We start from the raw sequence: 16,578 nt of genomic DNA on the forward strand, positions 1-16,578 counted from the left end.
CCTAGTGTTTTTCAGGATGTTCTTCTTGGTCCCTCACTTTCTCTGTCTCACTAGCGAGTCTGTCTGCAATCAACGCTCTCGCCAGTCTCTCTCTTGCCATCTTCATTTTCCTTTCCTGTTTCTTGATATCTTTCTCTGTTACCAGAAATTGTTTGCAGGGGAGCTGTGGGACACCCCGACGAGCTCCTGGAATCCTCTCTGCCACACATGCAGTGCTGGCAGCGCTGGACATGGAGCTGCCATGAGGACCACCTGTGAGAACACCAGGCCGGGACTCACCTGTGCAACTAGGCACAAGTGTTTGCAGGGCTTTGGTAAGATCAAAAGGACTTAAGAGTTGTCCTGTGCTGCTGCAGGCCTGGAGTCCTTGAAGTCTCTTCTGCCAGCACACTTGTTGGGGCTTGTCCAAGGTTTCCTCCCATTGATGGTATCTGACCTCATTGCCTGGGTAGGATGTGATTCTCGTAACTGGACTCTTGAATATGTTACTGGACATCCTCAGTGGGATGGAGATGCTTAAATCAGGCTTTGGTTTGGATTGGTTTACCCAATCATGACACTTCCTCTGTGAAGTCTTGACCATCGTATCTCTTTCCCATTTACTCTATAAAAAGAAATCGTGAAATTGGATCTACATGATAAATGAAGCTTGCCTTCTTAGGACAATTACTTCCACTCTCTTGTACTTCCACCCCCCACTTTGGGGATAGATCTGACCTGCATCCTGGGAAATCATCAAGCAGACTTGTCAAAAACAGAAAGCTCAAGGTCAAAACCCAGAAGCTAGTCCAGATCATTGATCCTCCAACACCTTATAAGACCTTCTCCTTTATGAATATGATTTTATTCTTTTTTTGTCTTTGTCACTCTCACTACACGTGATTTAGTCTTGGTACTCTCTCATGATACACAGTACCCAATCTTTTTCTAAGTCCAAATTCCTACCATTCTTTTGTATTATGTGAATATTTATTTGGTTAACCCATTGACCACTTGGATTTCAGAGCTAAAATCATTAGTGATATCACCAAGCAACCCACTTTTAGTGACTCACTCCCATATCCTAGAAGTTTGGTCATGTTCAAAAATAAATAATTCAGAAAACATATTCATCCACTACAAATGTCTGATTTCTAGTGTTTTTAAACACTTATACAATAGATACCCTTTCTTTAAGATTGCCAGATCACCAGATTCTTAATTTCCCCACTTCATATCAATTAGAAGGCATGGTTCTTTGGAAAAGACAATAATTTTGAGAAAAATAGAAGGCAGCAGGAAAAGAGGAATAATAAATAGGAGATGGATTGACTCCATAACAGAAGCTATAGGCATGCATCTGCAGGAGCTCGAGAGAGCTGTTGAGGACAGAATAGGGCTGTTGGACATAACTCATTCATAGGGTTGCTGTGAGTTGGAGCTGACTCAATGGCTCATAACACACACATTCCTATTAATCCTGGATTCCATGGATTATGATCTCAATAATTCCCTGGAATAATCCAAAATTCTTTATCACTCATCATGTCTACCTTGTATAAAACTTCAAATTTAAAGATCTGATTATCTGCCCCACTATAGCTACTGCTGGTCTTAAGATACTTGCATGATATTTGGATACGACTGTAAATACAAAATCACCTACTTTTATTGTGAAATACCCATAATGCCTGAAAATTTTACCGTCTTTTTATGTGTTGACATATTTACTCCTCAATTTTCCCTAAAAACTATTTCAAATTTTCTCAACTTTTTTCCTTTATATATATATATTTGATATCCCTTAATTTGTCTTCTATCTCACAGAAAACTTGTAAAATACTACTAAATTGAAATTTTACCTATGTAGTTGCCAAATCAGCAAATATCTCTGATAAACTTCCATTGCTTCCCAACTTGCTCTAATAATATTTAAGCAAATTTCTTTTATTCTCCAATGGTGATCTGGATCTCACCTCTTTTTCCTTCTTACTAAGCTCTTCCCACCAACATTTCCATATTTCCCCTGTACTTATTTTTGTTGTTGTTAATCCTCACCCGAAGATATTTTTCTTTTTTTTTTTTTTTTTTTTTATAAATATATTTTATTGATTTTGTACAGAGAGGAAGGGAGAGAGATAGAGAGTTAGAAACATCGATGAGAGAGAGTCATCGATCAGTTGCCTCTTGCACACCCCCTACTGGGGATTTGCCCGCAACCAAGGTACATGCCCTTGACCGGAATCGAACCCGGGTCCCGTCAGTCCCCAAGCCGACGCTCTATCCATTGAGCTAAACCAGTCCCGGCTCACCCGAAGATATTTTTCCATTGATTTTTCCCCCCCAGAGAATGGAAGAGATGGAAAGAGGCAGTGAGAGAGAAACATCAACTGATTGTCTCCCGCATGCACCCTGACCAGGGCTGGGGATCGAGCCTGCAACCAAAGATAGGTGCCCTTGACCAGAATCAAACCCGGGACCCTTCAGTCTGAGGGCTGTCCCCTGAGCCAAACGGCTAGGGTGCCCCCTGTACTTTTAATCTTTTATGAACTGAATCACCCCCTCATCATTTACGTAACTGCAAGTCTTTCCTAACTACATGGAAATTTCTCACCTGATCGCTCTGGACCCCTCTTCAACCCCTGCTCTTCCTACTCCCACCCCTTCATTGTGAACCATTGAGAAAGATCATCTGCAGCATGTGTCTCTGTGGCCTCACCTTCACCCACCTCCTCAGATCAGCTTCGGCCGCACTGCCACCTGCCCTTACCATTCTAGGCTAAGGTCACAATGACTCCTTTGTTACTAAACCCAACAGGAACTGTTCATTGTTCATCTGACATGATCTTTAAGTGGGAAACTGTTAAATATACTTGGATAACTTACTTATGTGAATATTATTTGATGGCTGTGAATCTTATAAAATCTAAAGCGAGAGTTTGTTATACATGGAATGTATGACCTGGACTTCTGGACTCAGTACAAAAAATGTAAATGAACTGAATGTTTACACTGATGACATTTAGAAATCATAATAGCTTGATTCTACTGTGTGAAAATATACAACTAAATTACTTTCACCTGCTTTGACTTTATTTAATGTGGCTACTAAAAATTATATTTCATAATATGTATATTGCTTAATCCTACTATTGGACAGAGCTGGTCAGGCCATGAGGGAAAATAAAGCCCACAGAATGTGGTCAGAGAAAATTTTCTCAAGGTAAGAAGTATATCCTTGGCCCCCACTGCAAGATGCAAACTTTCTCTCTCTGTCTCTCTCTCTCTGTCTCTGTCTCTCTGTCTCTCTGTCTCTCTCTCTCTCTCTCTCTCTCTCTCTCTCTCTCACACACACACACACACACACACACACACACGTACACTAACAAAACAAAACCAGTGTTGTCCCAGAGTGCCACCACCACTCAAATGCCATGAGGTTGCATTCCTACATAGTCCTATCTGGACTAATCTCAAGTGAGAAGTCAGAAGTCAGTTAGGAAGATCCAAAACCAGAAACTAAGAGTCAAGATTTTTATTAATTCCCCTTTCTTTGGCTTCTATTAAACATTCAATATGTTTGAAAAACTTTTTCAGGGAGGGTTGTTTTAAAAATCCCTTTACCGCCAAAACCGGTTTGGCTCAGTGGATAGAGCGTCGGTCTGCAGACCGGAAGGTCCCAGGTTCGATTCTGGTCAAGGGCATGTACATTGGTTGTGGGCACATCCCTGGTGTGGGGTGTGCAGGAGGCAGCTGGTCGATGTATCTGTTTCTAGCTCTCTATTTCTCTCCTCTTCCTTCCTCTCTGTAAAAAATCAATAAAATATATTTAAAAAAATAAAAATCCCTTTACCTTTAATATGTGTAAATATCTAAGATATGTAAAGAATAATTACTCTCGCCAATAAATGAGAAGGAGATGATAGAATATGACTATAATTATTACTAACTCACTATTGGATTAGTGAGCCAGTCAAAGGACAGATGACACTGGATTGATTTGGATCTCAGTAAGCTGATTCTGATTAGAGTACTAGTACATTGATTGCTCTATGTTGGGAACTCTGGAACTGTCAGCCCCACCTACTGTTTAATTACCAAAGCCCACCAGACAAGTAAGTCCTTACTGACAAATCCCCTGGCTCCACTCCTCTGACAACACCTGGAGGGGTTTCCAAAATCCCACTTTGTCATGACACCCTTCTACCTGCCACAGGCCAGGAAAACATTTTCTGTGGTGCCCATTTCTGGGGGTGACACATGGGTAAAGGAAAGATCAGAGTGCAGACCTAGTGAATTGCAGGAATTAGCACAAAAACGGGTTTGCTGACAGAGAAGAGAACCTTTAGTATGTATAGCTCTCAGGGTCCACAAAGCCCTAGGGGTCACTACATAGTATTGAGGAAGAAGGTGCAGGACAGATCAGGTACTTTTGGGTGTGATTGTGCTTGGTGATGCCTGTAGCATGACATGGGTGATACTGATAATGCATTCAACAATGTTGTTCAGTGATTTATTCACTTTATGTTATGGAGTGCTTTCAACATACATTCAGGCACTAGTACCCACCCTTTGGAGTTGATAGTGTCAGAAAATGTTTTACATTTTCTTTATAAACTATACATATATAAAGCCAGCAATTGGAACACCGGAATGAACAGAATGACTGGTCCCTATGATGCCCACTGAAGCTGGCCAACCAGCCTGATCAAGGACAGGGTCAGCTGGCTAACTGCCTGTGACCCCTCTCCCCAGCTAGCCCCAACCCTGATCGGCCCCCCACCCTGGGGACGGTGCTGGCTGACTTCCCAGCCTGATTGGCCCCCATTTGGGCGGGCTCTCCAGACCCCACTCGTGCACAAATTTGTGCACCAGGCCTCTAGTAAGTAGATAAAGCACTTGCGGGAGTAGTGAGCCAGCAGACAGAAAGGAGATTTCCTTTGTTGGCTAGTATGTAAACAAATTTTCTTTGAAAAGTGTTTTCTCCACTTGAAGTATTCAAGTCTCCTATGATAATTGTTATTCTCAAATTCATATATTCTCTAACAGTTTATGCTTTATATTAATGTAACACTATTTTGTGTGGTATGTGAAAACTGATTACTATTATATTTTCTTGATTATTTTCTCTTATATCAATAGATGATAAATCTCTTTTTTAAAAAAAATAAATTTTATTGATTTTTTACAGAGAGGAAGGGAGAGGTATAGAGAGTTAGAAACATTGATCAGCTGCCTCCTGCACATTCCCCACTGGGGATGTGCCCGCAACCAAGGTACATGCCCTTGACTGGAATTGAACCTGGGACTCTTCAGTCCGCAGGCCAACACTCTATCTACTGAGCCAAACCGGTTAGGGCGATGGTAAACCTCATTTTCTTAGTCTTTTTGCCTTGAATTCTATATTGATAATTCTAGTGATAGCCCTATTTTGCTTTGTTGAGATTAGTCTGTTATAGTTGTGTTTATTTCTCTATTATCTACTTTTCTTTTGTGTATGAAGTTATTTTGTGGGGAAGAGAATTTTTCTAGATTTCTTTTTCTCTTGTGCTTGTGACTTTCAATTAGTTCTAGGTTTTCAATTGACCTGCATTGTGTGAAAGTTTGTTTTTCTCTATTTGCATTGGCTGAGGCCAAGCATCTGCCTCCGCGTGACCCTGGCACCACCATCAAAGCGAATGCAGACTGATAGAGTGATTTCTTCAGTCAATTATTTTGACCTTTTATCAGGATTTTGCGCATTTGTCCCACACGCTTACACCTGCCAAGTCTGTTAAACACACAGGTGCATGCACGCATATGCAAATGTCTCAGATTCTAAAAGCTTTTTACCCACAGAGAGACCTTGAGTCAGAAGAACATACTCAACCAAAGGGAGAACTGGAAAAGATCTCCCACATACGAATCAGCCTTAGCACTTAACGCAGTTGGAAACTGGGCAGTCGGGCAGGGATTGCGTGTGTCAGTGCCGTCTGAAGGGTGCAAGGCCAGAACGTATTTCTGCTTGAAAAGCCCTGTGGGGTCAGGGCAAGAGAGCGGGAGAAGCGGTTTTCTGAATTAGAAGTGGTAAGTTCCAGTCTTGGCCAAATCACTTCCTGATGATCATGGGAAAGCTCTGATACACCTGCCAATGGGAAAGTGGTACCACTCTACATCAATGTATAACAGACAAAGACAACAATGATTTAACTATTTATAATGCAAAGTATTTTCGAATTCTCCAAATCCTTTCCGACCTCATCTCACTTTTCCCTGGCAACAACCCTGTTATGTTGGTATTATTATTATTAATATTATTATTATTATCATCCCTATTTTACAGAGAAGAAAGTAATTTCTCCAAGGTTCCTGAGTTAATAAAAAATGCAGGTTCAGGACTCCAGCCTAGTTTTCTGACTCTGAATCCTGGGATCATTTCATTGTACCCTGCTCCTTGTCAAAACATTTGGAAGACAAAAAGCATATCGAAAAGGTAAGGAACTGGTGTTGATTTTCTGAAAGAGACACATGTGGGACTTCTTGTCAACCTGCAAAAGACTGCTGGGCTGCAGGCAGATTGAAAATTGGAAGAAAATGCAAGAGGTTTTCTGGTCCTTCCCTTTACATGTGTTAGACAAGCAAGTGTTTAAACCTTTTCAGGACAGAAAAACATCAGTTACTGTTTTTTGGCATTTCTAACATCTTAGCTGACACAATCTTCTTTGATAACCCATTCCAGGGTTTTGTTATCTGGATGACAACACACACACACACACACACACACACACACACACACACACAACCAAACAAACAAAAAAACCCCACATCTTGCTGGGACCGGTTTGGCTCAATGGATAGAGCACATGTGTCAAACACAAGGCCCGCGGGCCAAATCCGTCCCGCCAGGCCTTGCAATGTGGCCCGCACCGCGCTGTCATCACTGCACTCCGCTGCGTTTCCATCACAATGACAGTTTATGACTGTTCAGTAAACCATTCGGCCCGCGATTTAGGCTGGATTTTAGATTTTGGCCCCTTCTCTGATTGAGTTCGACACCCCTAGGATAGAGCGTCGGCTTGGGGACTGAAGGGTCCTGGGTTCGATTCCGGTCAAGGGCATGTACCTTGGTTGCGGGCACATCCCCAGTAGGGGGTGTGCAAGAGGCAGCTGATCGATGACTCTCATCGATGTTTCTAACTCTCTATCTCTCTCCCTTCCTCTCTGTATAAAATCAATAAAATATATTTAAATTGAAAAAAAACCCCACATCTTTTTCTTCATGATACAATATAAGTCTCTTTCCTCTTCATAAAAAGTTCTAGGTTTGGCCTTCTTCATCACTTGTCACTGTGGTGGGGTGCTTCTCATTTTCCGCATCCCGCACGGAAAGGGAGAAGGACAGGTTTCTGAGTGGAGGAGCTGGGGATTAAGAAATAAAAGAAAGAAAGAGACAAGAGGCAGAAATAGATCCACAAGCTGGGTGCCGGGTGGAGCTGTCACTCTGATGGAGGGACACTCACACTCACAGGCAACACAGCATATTTATTTATCTTCCAAAATACAAAGGGGTTTCACCGGGGAAAACTTAGGATCAAAGGAGCTTAGGTGGACCCAGGTCCTATTCATTTCCTCTTTCCCGGTTCTCTCGACTGGATATACATCTCAAAGCCCTCTCCCGAAACCTGGACAAAGGTAAATCAGGACTGATAACACCCCCTTGCCTTCTTGGGGGGTTGTAACTGGCAACAGGACTCTGCCAGTGCCTCGGGCTCAGCTGATAAGAATTAAAAGAATGTCCGTGTGCCTTCCCAGAGGGCCCTCTACATGTCACTTTTCTCTTTTGTTCTCCCTTCACGTTCCCGAGTGTGCCAACTTCTGCTTTAGAAAGGCAGCTTGATTTTTATGAGACTCCCAGTTTCTTTTCCATTGCTTTCCTCCTACTAGTCATAATATTAGAACAATTTGGGTCTTTTAACATTCATTAAAAACAATACTTGTTTTAATTCCTTCCTTCTTCCTTTCAATTAAATAATTCCCTAACCATTTCTTTCTGAATTTCTTATCCCACAAGACTAATTTGTCTCTTAAAAACCAGGATCAAACTGGGTCATCAGATCTAGAAGGCCTCTAATTACCACATGGACTGATGGATCATCATGTCCAGATGCCTGGCTGTTAGAGCTAATTCACTAAAATTAAGCAGTTTCATCTCAGAGGTCACTGAAGTCTAAGGCATCTTAGTTGACTGTGAATGACAAGCAGTAAGGGATGCTCAGCTTCCCATCTGACAGAGGGCGAGCTACACCTTTCCCAGGGCCTCCCAGAGATGGAAATTCCACGGATCTGGATTACTGTCTTAGTTTGGGTCTCTATAACAAAATATCATAGATTTGAGTGACTTGAAAAACAGACATTTGTTTTTCACAGTTCTGAAGACTGGATATGCGAGACCCTGGTGCCAGCACAGATGGATTCTGGTGAGAGCTCTCTTCCTGGCTTGCAGATGGCCACCTTCTTGCTGTATCCTCACATGGTGGAAAGATAAGATGGCTTTGGCCGATTCCTCTTCACATAAGGGCACTGATCCCATTATTGAGGTCTCACCCTCATGGCCTCATCTCCAAAGACCTTGCCTTCAAATACCATCATGTTTGGGGTTGAGGATACAAACATTTAGTCCATAACAATCACCTCATTCATTATTTTGGCTTCTAGGTAGTCCAGAGGCTTGCCTCATGTTCAGAGTACATTTCTTTTGGCATAATTTTATTCTTGCCAAGTCTTTTTTTAAAAAACGAACTGCAGTTTAGCATTATTCTAAAAATCCTTTATTCTTAAAAACATATTTTATTTTTCCTGTGCTCCCCTATTTAAGCTAAAGAATTCCTTCCTTTCCTCATTAGGCCTGTTTTCCATTCATTTTATCATTTTGCTCAATCATTTAACTGTAGCATCAAAAAGGAAGTGTACACAACAATATTTTATTGGTGGTTATTTTAGAATGGTGAGATTTTAATTTTTTCCCTCAGCTTTTCTTTTCTTTCCAAACTATTTACAATGATATATATTTGAGCAATTTAAAACTAAAAGATATTGTAATGAAAACAGTGTGGTTTTAGAATAAGAAAAAATAAATAGACTAATGAGGGAAAGAATGGACTATTCAATAAATGATACTGGGATAAGTGGCCACCCATATTGGAAAAAGTTTATATTCCTACAATATACCGTACCCCCAAATTCATTTTAGGTGAAAGACAAAACTTTAAAGTTTTCAAAGAAAATATTGGAAAATATATTGATGTGGTTGGGATGAGGAAAGGTTCCTATACATAAGAAGCACAAACCATAAAGAAAATTGAGTGTGTATTCAATTGACTACTTCTCATGATAAAGGACACAATAAGAAAAGCCAACAAGCACCGCACAGACTAGCAGAATGTTTCTGCAAAGTACATAACCAACAGAGGATTAGCATGCACAATAGAGAAGGTACCACTGCAATCCTACTTATCTTACAGCTACCCCTACACACAAATTAAATGACACAGACACAAGGCTATTCAATGCAGCAGTGTTTGTAGTAGCAAAAGTTTCAACAACTGTAAATGTGCTATGAAAATATCTCATTTCTGTTGGTAAAAGAAAGTCACAAGTAGAACTGCTTAATATTGCTATGACTTGTAGCCTAGATTCATAACAAAAGAAAAGTCTAAGCTTATTTAGAGCAGTGGTTCTCAACCTTTCTAATGCTATGACCCTTTAATACAGTTCCTCATGTTGTGGTGACCCCCAACCATAAAATTATTTTCGTTGCTACTTCATAACTATAATTTTGCTACTGTTATGAATTGTAATGTAAATATCTGTGTTTTCTGATGGTCTTAGGCCACCCCGCTAGCAGGGTATTAAAGGGTCGTGGCATTGGAAAGGTTGAGAACCACTGATTTAGAGTCTAGTGAAAAGGAAGATGTAATTTTTTTCTTAATCAGGTTCTCAGACCCCTTGAATTGATCAGGCTGGGAACCCCAAATTTGGGATCAAAATTATGTCGAAATGTTGCTCAGTCTCTTGGCTACCACTTGGCCTGGGCAAACTCTGGACTCATCACCTCTTGGTCTGTCTTCTCCTAGGTCTTGGTGAAGCAGTTCCTCACTTGCTCATTAGTTCTTTTATGTCTTTAGGAAAATGCTTTTCATATTTCATCTTATTTTTAAATTATCTCCAGTACAGAATTGATCCACTTGCCTAGTTCACCATTACAGGAAGCAGAAGTGCCTGCATTCGAGTTATCTCCACCTTCAGGCCTTATGTCTTCTCACTTGGATTGTCAGCACAGCCATGGGTTTCTAATCCTCCAGGATGGCCTCCATTCTCTAGTCACCAGAGAAAATTTCCTAGATGCAAATCAGATTTCTAAAATTTAAATCTGATCATATTAGGTCTTAGCTTAAAGTCATTCTGAGGCTCCCAAATATTTTAGTGTAAAACACAAATTCTTTAGTAAACCAAACTCCTGTTAAGACTTCTATATTGTATAAGTCTCCTAAGTCTCCTATAAGACTTATAAAAGGGGAAAATGGGGACATCTGTAATAGCGTCAACAGTAAAAATACAGAAAGAGCCCAGTCCATGAGGCTCAGTTGGTTGAGTGTCATCCCATGCACCAAGAGGTCACTGGTTAGATTCCTGCTCAGAGCACATGCCCAAGTTGTGGGCTCCATTCCAGTAGGGGGCGTGCAGGAGGCAGCGATGTTTCTGTCATCAGTTTCTATCTCTCTTTTACCCTTTCTCTCTCTCTCAAATCAATAAAAGCATACTAAAAAATAAAGACGTTTACAAGATTCCTAAAAGACAGGAAGTGGCTCTCTTCTCACACCCCAACTCTCATCCTATGCTCTTGCCAGGCCCAACTCCTTTGAGTATCCAGAATGCTGTATGTGCCCTGTAGCTTCTGCACCTTTACACATGGTATGTCTACCCGAGTCATCCCCTCTTTCCTCCTTGGACTGACTAACTCCTCTAGTGTTTTAAGTCTTAGCTCAGGCACCAGCCCTACTGGAAAGTTTTTGTGATTTGTCTTTGAAGTCCTTCCTAGGTTGTTTCACAATACCCATGTCCATTCCTCCTTTTATTAAAAGCACATTATTCTGTGATTTGTGTTCTTGTTGGTCTCCCTCACTAGACAACACACTGCTTCAAGTCAGGGGCTTTCTTCCTCTGAATGCGCAGCACACACCACAATCTCTGACCCTCCATGTCCATTTACCAGATTAAATGGAGAAATACTTGGCATACTGTCATCTGTAGTAATTTAAACCATTCACTTTTTTTTTTTTTTAAGTGCTAGGGTGATAAGACACTATAACCCTTGCCTTCATCACCACTTTTGCCTATGTGCCTCACTTAGGAATTTGTATGCTCTTAAACGGCTCATTCCCATACTTAAAAACTAGGAACTATAGGTTATACAGGTCCAAGTTATAAGTAGGTACTTATTTACCCTTTACCTAATTATTCTCCACATTTGGGTTAGCTTTTTAAAATGAAGACAAAATGGTAAAAATTGTAGATAAAAAAGGAGATCAGAGACTATTTAAGGAAAGATCCAGGTCAATGTTACAAGAAGCTGGGGTGAGAGTGAGCATAGTCCTTGGCTCTGAGCTCTAGAAGCTAAAAAGTGGAAGCAATAGGATTGATCCGATAAAAGGAGTCATACAAGTTTGACTAGATAAACTTACTTGCACTAAATTCTGAGAAAAGTTCATTACATGGATCCTCATAAAGAAACATAGAGATGTTATTCACATGGCTATTGTTTTTACTAAAAGCAAGGAACTAATATATGTCCAGGTATTCTGCTCTCTGGGATCAAATTTGATTCAGAAATAAAACTTGGGGGAACAAGAGAAATGTACTGATGACACACTCTTGTTTCATTTATTAAGCTGCCGACATGCTGTGGTTAGAAGTTTATTCTTGACTGAGTTGACTACAATGTAGAGACACTTGGTGTTGTTGGAGATCAGAAAGCTTTAGATACAAGATGGTAGTCGATGATCTAGTTTACAAATGAAGGAGATCTACAGTTTGAATTGTCTGGAAACTAAGGGCAGCTCAAACCATTCAAATAGCTGAGTGAGCAGCATGCATGCTGTTTGTTAACACACGAAGTTCAATAAGGCATATGACATTTTAAATTGTTATTTTCATGATCTATCTTGGAAGTTAGATTGCAGTTATGATCAAATCATCTAATTTGCTTGTGTTACACACATGAAATTACTTAATTCCCCAAAGATTTTGGTGGGATTCTAGTGAAGATAAAATAAGAAAACTAAGTATAAAAAGGAGATGAAAAACCATCTAGAAAAATAGAAAGTATTAAGTGGTGAGAGACTAGTGGCTAACTCACAGGGTTGTTGTGAGAATTAAACAAGGTAGTTTGTAGAGAGCAGATTCTCAATCTAATCTAATCAAGACTACTAATCTCCTCCCCCCCTTCCTTTTCTGTAGGCAATGGAGATTTAGGCAATTAAATGTTCAGAATTATACTTGAAGAAAATGATTGGTTTCAAAATAACAGGAACAGGAATTCAAAGTTTTAAAAAATTTACATTGAGGTGGAACCACTTTGGGTCCCAAGGAGTACTCCATTAAGAGGCTTAAGACAGTCATATACAACAGTTTGAACCCAAGGAAATAATTTCCTTTCAATCTTCTTAGTCCTGTTAAAAAGCAAATTTTCCCCCTTGAGCCAAACAATATCTTATTTTTAGATTTTCACTTAAGGGACTCTTCTTGGGATTCACTGTAAATTCCTTGGGGGCAGAAGTAGTTTTACTTTTGTTCTTTGTTCTTCTCCCAGAACCTAATAGCACTGGACACGAAGGCAGACTTAAATAATTGTGTGCAGAATTTATTTTGAATGTGTTTTTTTCTTCTTAAGTTAGGTGGCATTTGTAAACATTGTGGTATATAGAACATGATCTATGAAAATACTGCAAAAAAAATGCCATTTGCTCTGAAGTAATGTGAATGGTAGTTTTTTTTTTTTTTCCAAAGACTCAACCTTACTCCAGTGAAGCTATCTTTGCACAAAACAGGTTTGGGTCCTTTCCTTCTGAGGTATTTACTTGCAAAATACCACAAGGTAGTCCAGGAGATGAACTCTGGCCTCATTGGGATTTGCATCCCATCTCCTCTACCTAGTTATTATGTGGCTTTCGGTACCATAGTCTATTTCTCATCTATAAGACAAGTAAACCAATATTATCTATGCTATAAATGTATAAAGATTAAAATTTGTGAACATTTATATGGTAGGAACTGTTGACTCTCATGCAGGTATAAAATGAACACATGCCAAAGATTTTTATAACTTGCTCTTTAATGAGAGAACCAGGAAAATGCTACAAGTGGTTCAAATGAGGATTTGATTTTATTATTCTCTACGGGACAAAATCATTTGCATTCCCATGGACAGGAATCCTTTACATAGCAACAGTTAGGAAATATTCTCATTATTATCAGTTTTATGTAAATTAACTTCTACGTCTATTGAAGTGTCAAATAGCCTATTCACAGGCATGATCAAGCATCCCATTGAGAGGATAATGCAGTAATTTTTTTTACTCATTCCAACCTGTTAGTATTTCCTTGCACAGGGTTGTTGTGAAGACTTAAAAGTTTACCTAACAGTATGATTCATAATAAATAGTGGGTAAACCTTACTAATTATTATTATTGTCTTCAGAATTTACAGTTCATTCTTTTGGATATCTGTGATAGTTGCTTTTCAGCCATGGAAGGAATACTCAATTATCTTTTTTTTTTTAAGAAACAGCTAAGTTATTTGAAATCAAATCTGTTAAATAAGTAAAAAATACTGATTTTTTTCTTTTCTTTTAAAAAAAATCTATTTTATTGATTTTTTACAGAGAGGAAGAGAGAGGGAAAAGAGAGTTAGAAACATCGATGAGAAAGAATCATTGATCAGCTGCCTCTTGCATACGCCCTACTGGGGATGTGCCCGCAACCAAGGTACATGCCCTTGACCAGAATCGAACCCGGGACCTTTCAGTCCGCAGGCTGACACTCTATCCACTGAGCCAAAGCGGTTTCGGCTAAAAAAGTATTTTTCTTTTTTTACAAGATGAGTCTACTTCCATGAGATACATTAAATCAATTTTTAGAGGATTATGGGAAGATGGTAGAGCAGAAAGCACCTGGAATCTCTTTCCACCTAGACAAGTGCACTGGCAGAATCTGTCTGATATAACTATTTTGGGACTCTGAAGTCTGTTTAAGGTTTCCAAATTCAGGGAAGATCTGAACGGTAAACTGCAGCTAACTTTTGTCAGTTTCAGCTCTTACACAGTAGTAGCTACCCCTGGCCAAAGATATAGGTGACAAAAGAAAAAGTTGCCAAAGCAAGTGTTATGAAAATTTAAAAAATATTTTATACATAAAAAATACTATTCATGGAGTAAAAAGGCAACCCACAGAATGGAAGAAAATGTTTGCAAATCATTTATCCGATAAGGGATTAATACCTAGAACATACAGAGAACTGGCAAAACTCAAGAACAAAATCCTAATTTAAAAATATGCTAAGGACCTGAATAGACATTTCTTCAAAGATATAGGAATAACCAATAATGACATGAAGAGATGCTCAACGTCACTAATCATTAGGGAAATGTATATCAAGACTACAATGACATAACACTGCACTCACATTAGGATGGCTACTATAAAAAATAATAGAAAACAAGTGTAGGCAAGGAATTTGAAAAACTGGAACCCATGTGTATTGTTTATATTCCCAATTATATGGGAATATAAAATTGTGAAAAACAGTATGGTGGTTCCTCAAAGAATTAAAAACAGAATACCATATGATCTAGCAATTCCACTTCTGGGCATATATGTAAAAGAACTGAAAACAATTTGAAAAGGTATTTGTATACCCATGTTTATAGCAGCACTATTCACACTAGACAAAGGATGGAAGCAATACATTTCCATTGACAGATGACTGGATACACAAAATGTGGTACATGCATACCATGATATATTATTCAGCCTTAAAAAGGAAAAAAAGTCTGATGCATGCTACAACAGGGATGGACCTTGAGGACATTATGCTAGGGGAAATAAATCAGTCACAAAAAGAGAAATTTTATTTAAGGCATTTGGAGTAATCAAGATTATAAAGACAGAAAGTAGAATGGTGGTGTCCAGGGACTGTGGGGAGAAGGGCATGGGGAGTTAATGTTTAATGGATATAAAATTTAAGATTTACAAGGTGAAAAAAGTTATGGAGACGAATGGTGGTGATGGTTGCATGAGGTAAATGTATTTAATAACACTGACCTATACACTTAAAAATGGTTAAGGTGGCAATTGTTGTGTTATGTATATTTTACAACACACACAAACAAAAAAGAAAAATCAGTTCTTGAAGAATTCCAAATGTTTGGGATGTTTAGCCTCCCATGATAAATTACTTGGACCTGGGCACAGAGCACACACAGCTGGGTCCTGTGGGAAGGTCACAGCTGACACACGGTTGCGGCTGGGGAAACCCAGACATGAACCTGCAAGCATTTCTCAGGAATAGCCATCTTGCTGGTGACAAGCTCATGAGAATAAAGTATGATGCAATCATCGGAAGAAAATGTTCCGCCATGCTTCCTGTGATGAGTTTTTAACAATAAAGCAAAATACCACAAAGAGAAAAAGTTAAAGTCAATGAATGTCACATTAAGCCACATCATTTCCCTTTCTACTTGGGTTTGAAATTCAACTTCCCATTTATTTTAAAGCCAGTCTTCCTGTGAAGAGGTGATTAGGAAATGGAGCAATTTACTCTGTGGCTTCAGTCGAGAACTAAAACTCCTCTGTGCAGCAGGGCATACACAGGACAGGAGCTGGAGACATGAAAATGCAGGGTCCTGCCACTCAAAATGTGGTCGCTGGGTCCGCAGCAACTACACAGCCTAGGATGTCCTCTGAACCATGGGCCCCACCCCAGAACTCCTGAATCAGAATCTAACATCTGAATAAGATCTCCAGGCCCTGTGTACCATTTATTAAGGCTTAACAAGTATCGATACTTACCCTAAATAATAAAAGGCATGCAAATCAACCGAATGGGGGAACAATTGGTTGCTATGATGTGCACTGACCACAGGGGGCAGATGCTCCATGCAGGAGTTGTCCCTGGTGGTCAGTGTGTTCCCACAGAGGGGAGTGGGGCTCAGCCAGAAGCCAGATATCCCCCAAGGGGTCCCAGACGGTGAGAGGGCACAGCCTGGGCTGAGGAACTCTCCCTTCCCACCCCCTCCGTGCATGAATGTCACGCACTGGGCCCCTAGTAACAGCTAATAGTTCACGTTCCTCTCCTGGCTGCTCAGCACGATGGAGGCCCTGGTGAGTGAGTCACAAGCATACTTGTGACTAGGAAGGATCCTTAGGTTCTGGTCTCAGATTTATCACTGAACATCCCGCTTTGTTTCCCACCTATTACACTCTACCAGCCCTGCCTACTCTCAGGACTGCTGGGAGGGCCGAATGGGATCTCTGCTAACAAACCCATTAATGATTTGGGCCCAG

General features: G+C 40.0%; 1 protein-coding gene across 1 annotated transcript in view; it reads right to left on the reverse strand.

Moving 5' to 3' along the window:
• Nucleotides 1–16,578, reverse strand: part of MBD3L1 (methyl-CpG binding domain protein 3 like 1) — a 22,214-nt gene continuing 5,636 nt past the window's right edge. The window contains exon 3 of the mRNA XM_036457501.1: nt 1–604. Within this exon, the coding sequence (XP_036313394.1) occupies nt 2–583 (582 nt within the window). The 5' untranslated portion in view covers nt 584–604 and the 3' untranslated portion in view covers nt 1. The remainder of the gene's footprint in view (nt 605–16,578) is intronic.

The sequence above is a fragment of the Pipistrellus kuhlii genome, unplaced genomic scaffold (assembly GCF_014108245.1).
Source record: "Pipistrellus kuhlii isolate mPipKuh1 unplaced genomic scaffold, mPipKuh1.p scaffold_m20_p_3, whole genome shotgun sequence".
Taxonomy (NCBI): domain Eukaryota; kingdom Metazoa; phylum Chordata; class Mammalia; order Chiroptera; family Vespertilionidae; genus Pipistrellus; species Pipistrellus kuhlii.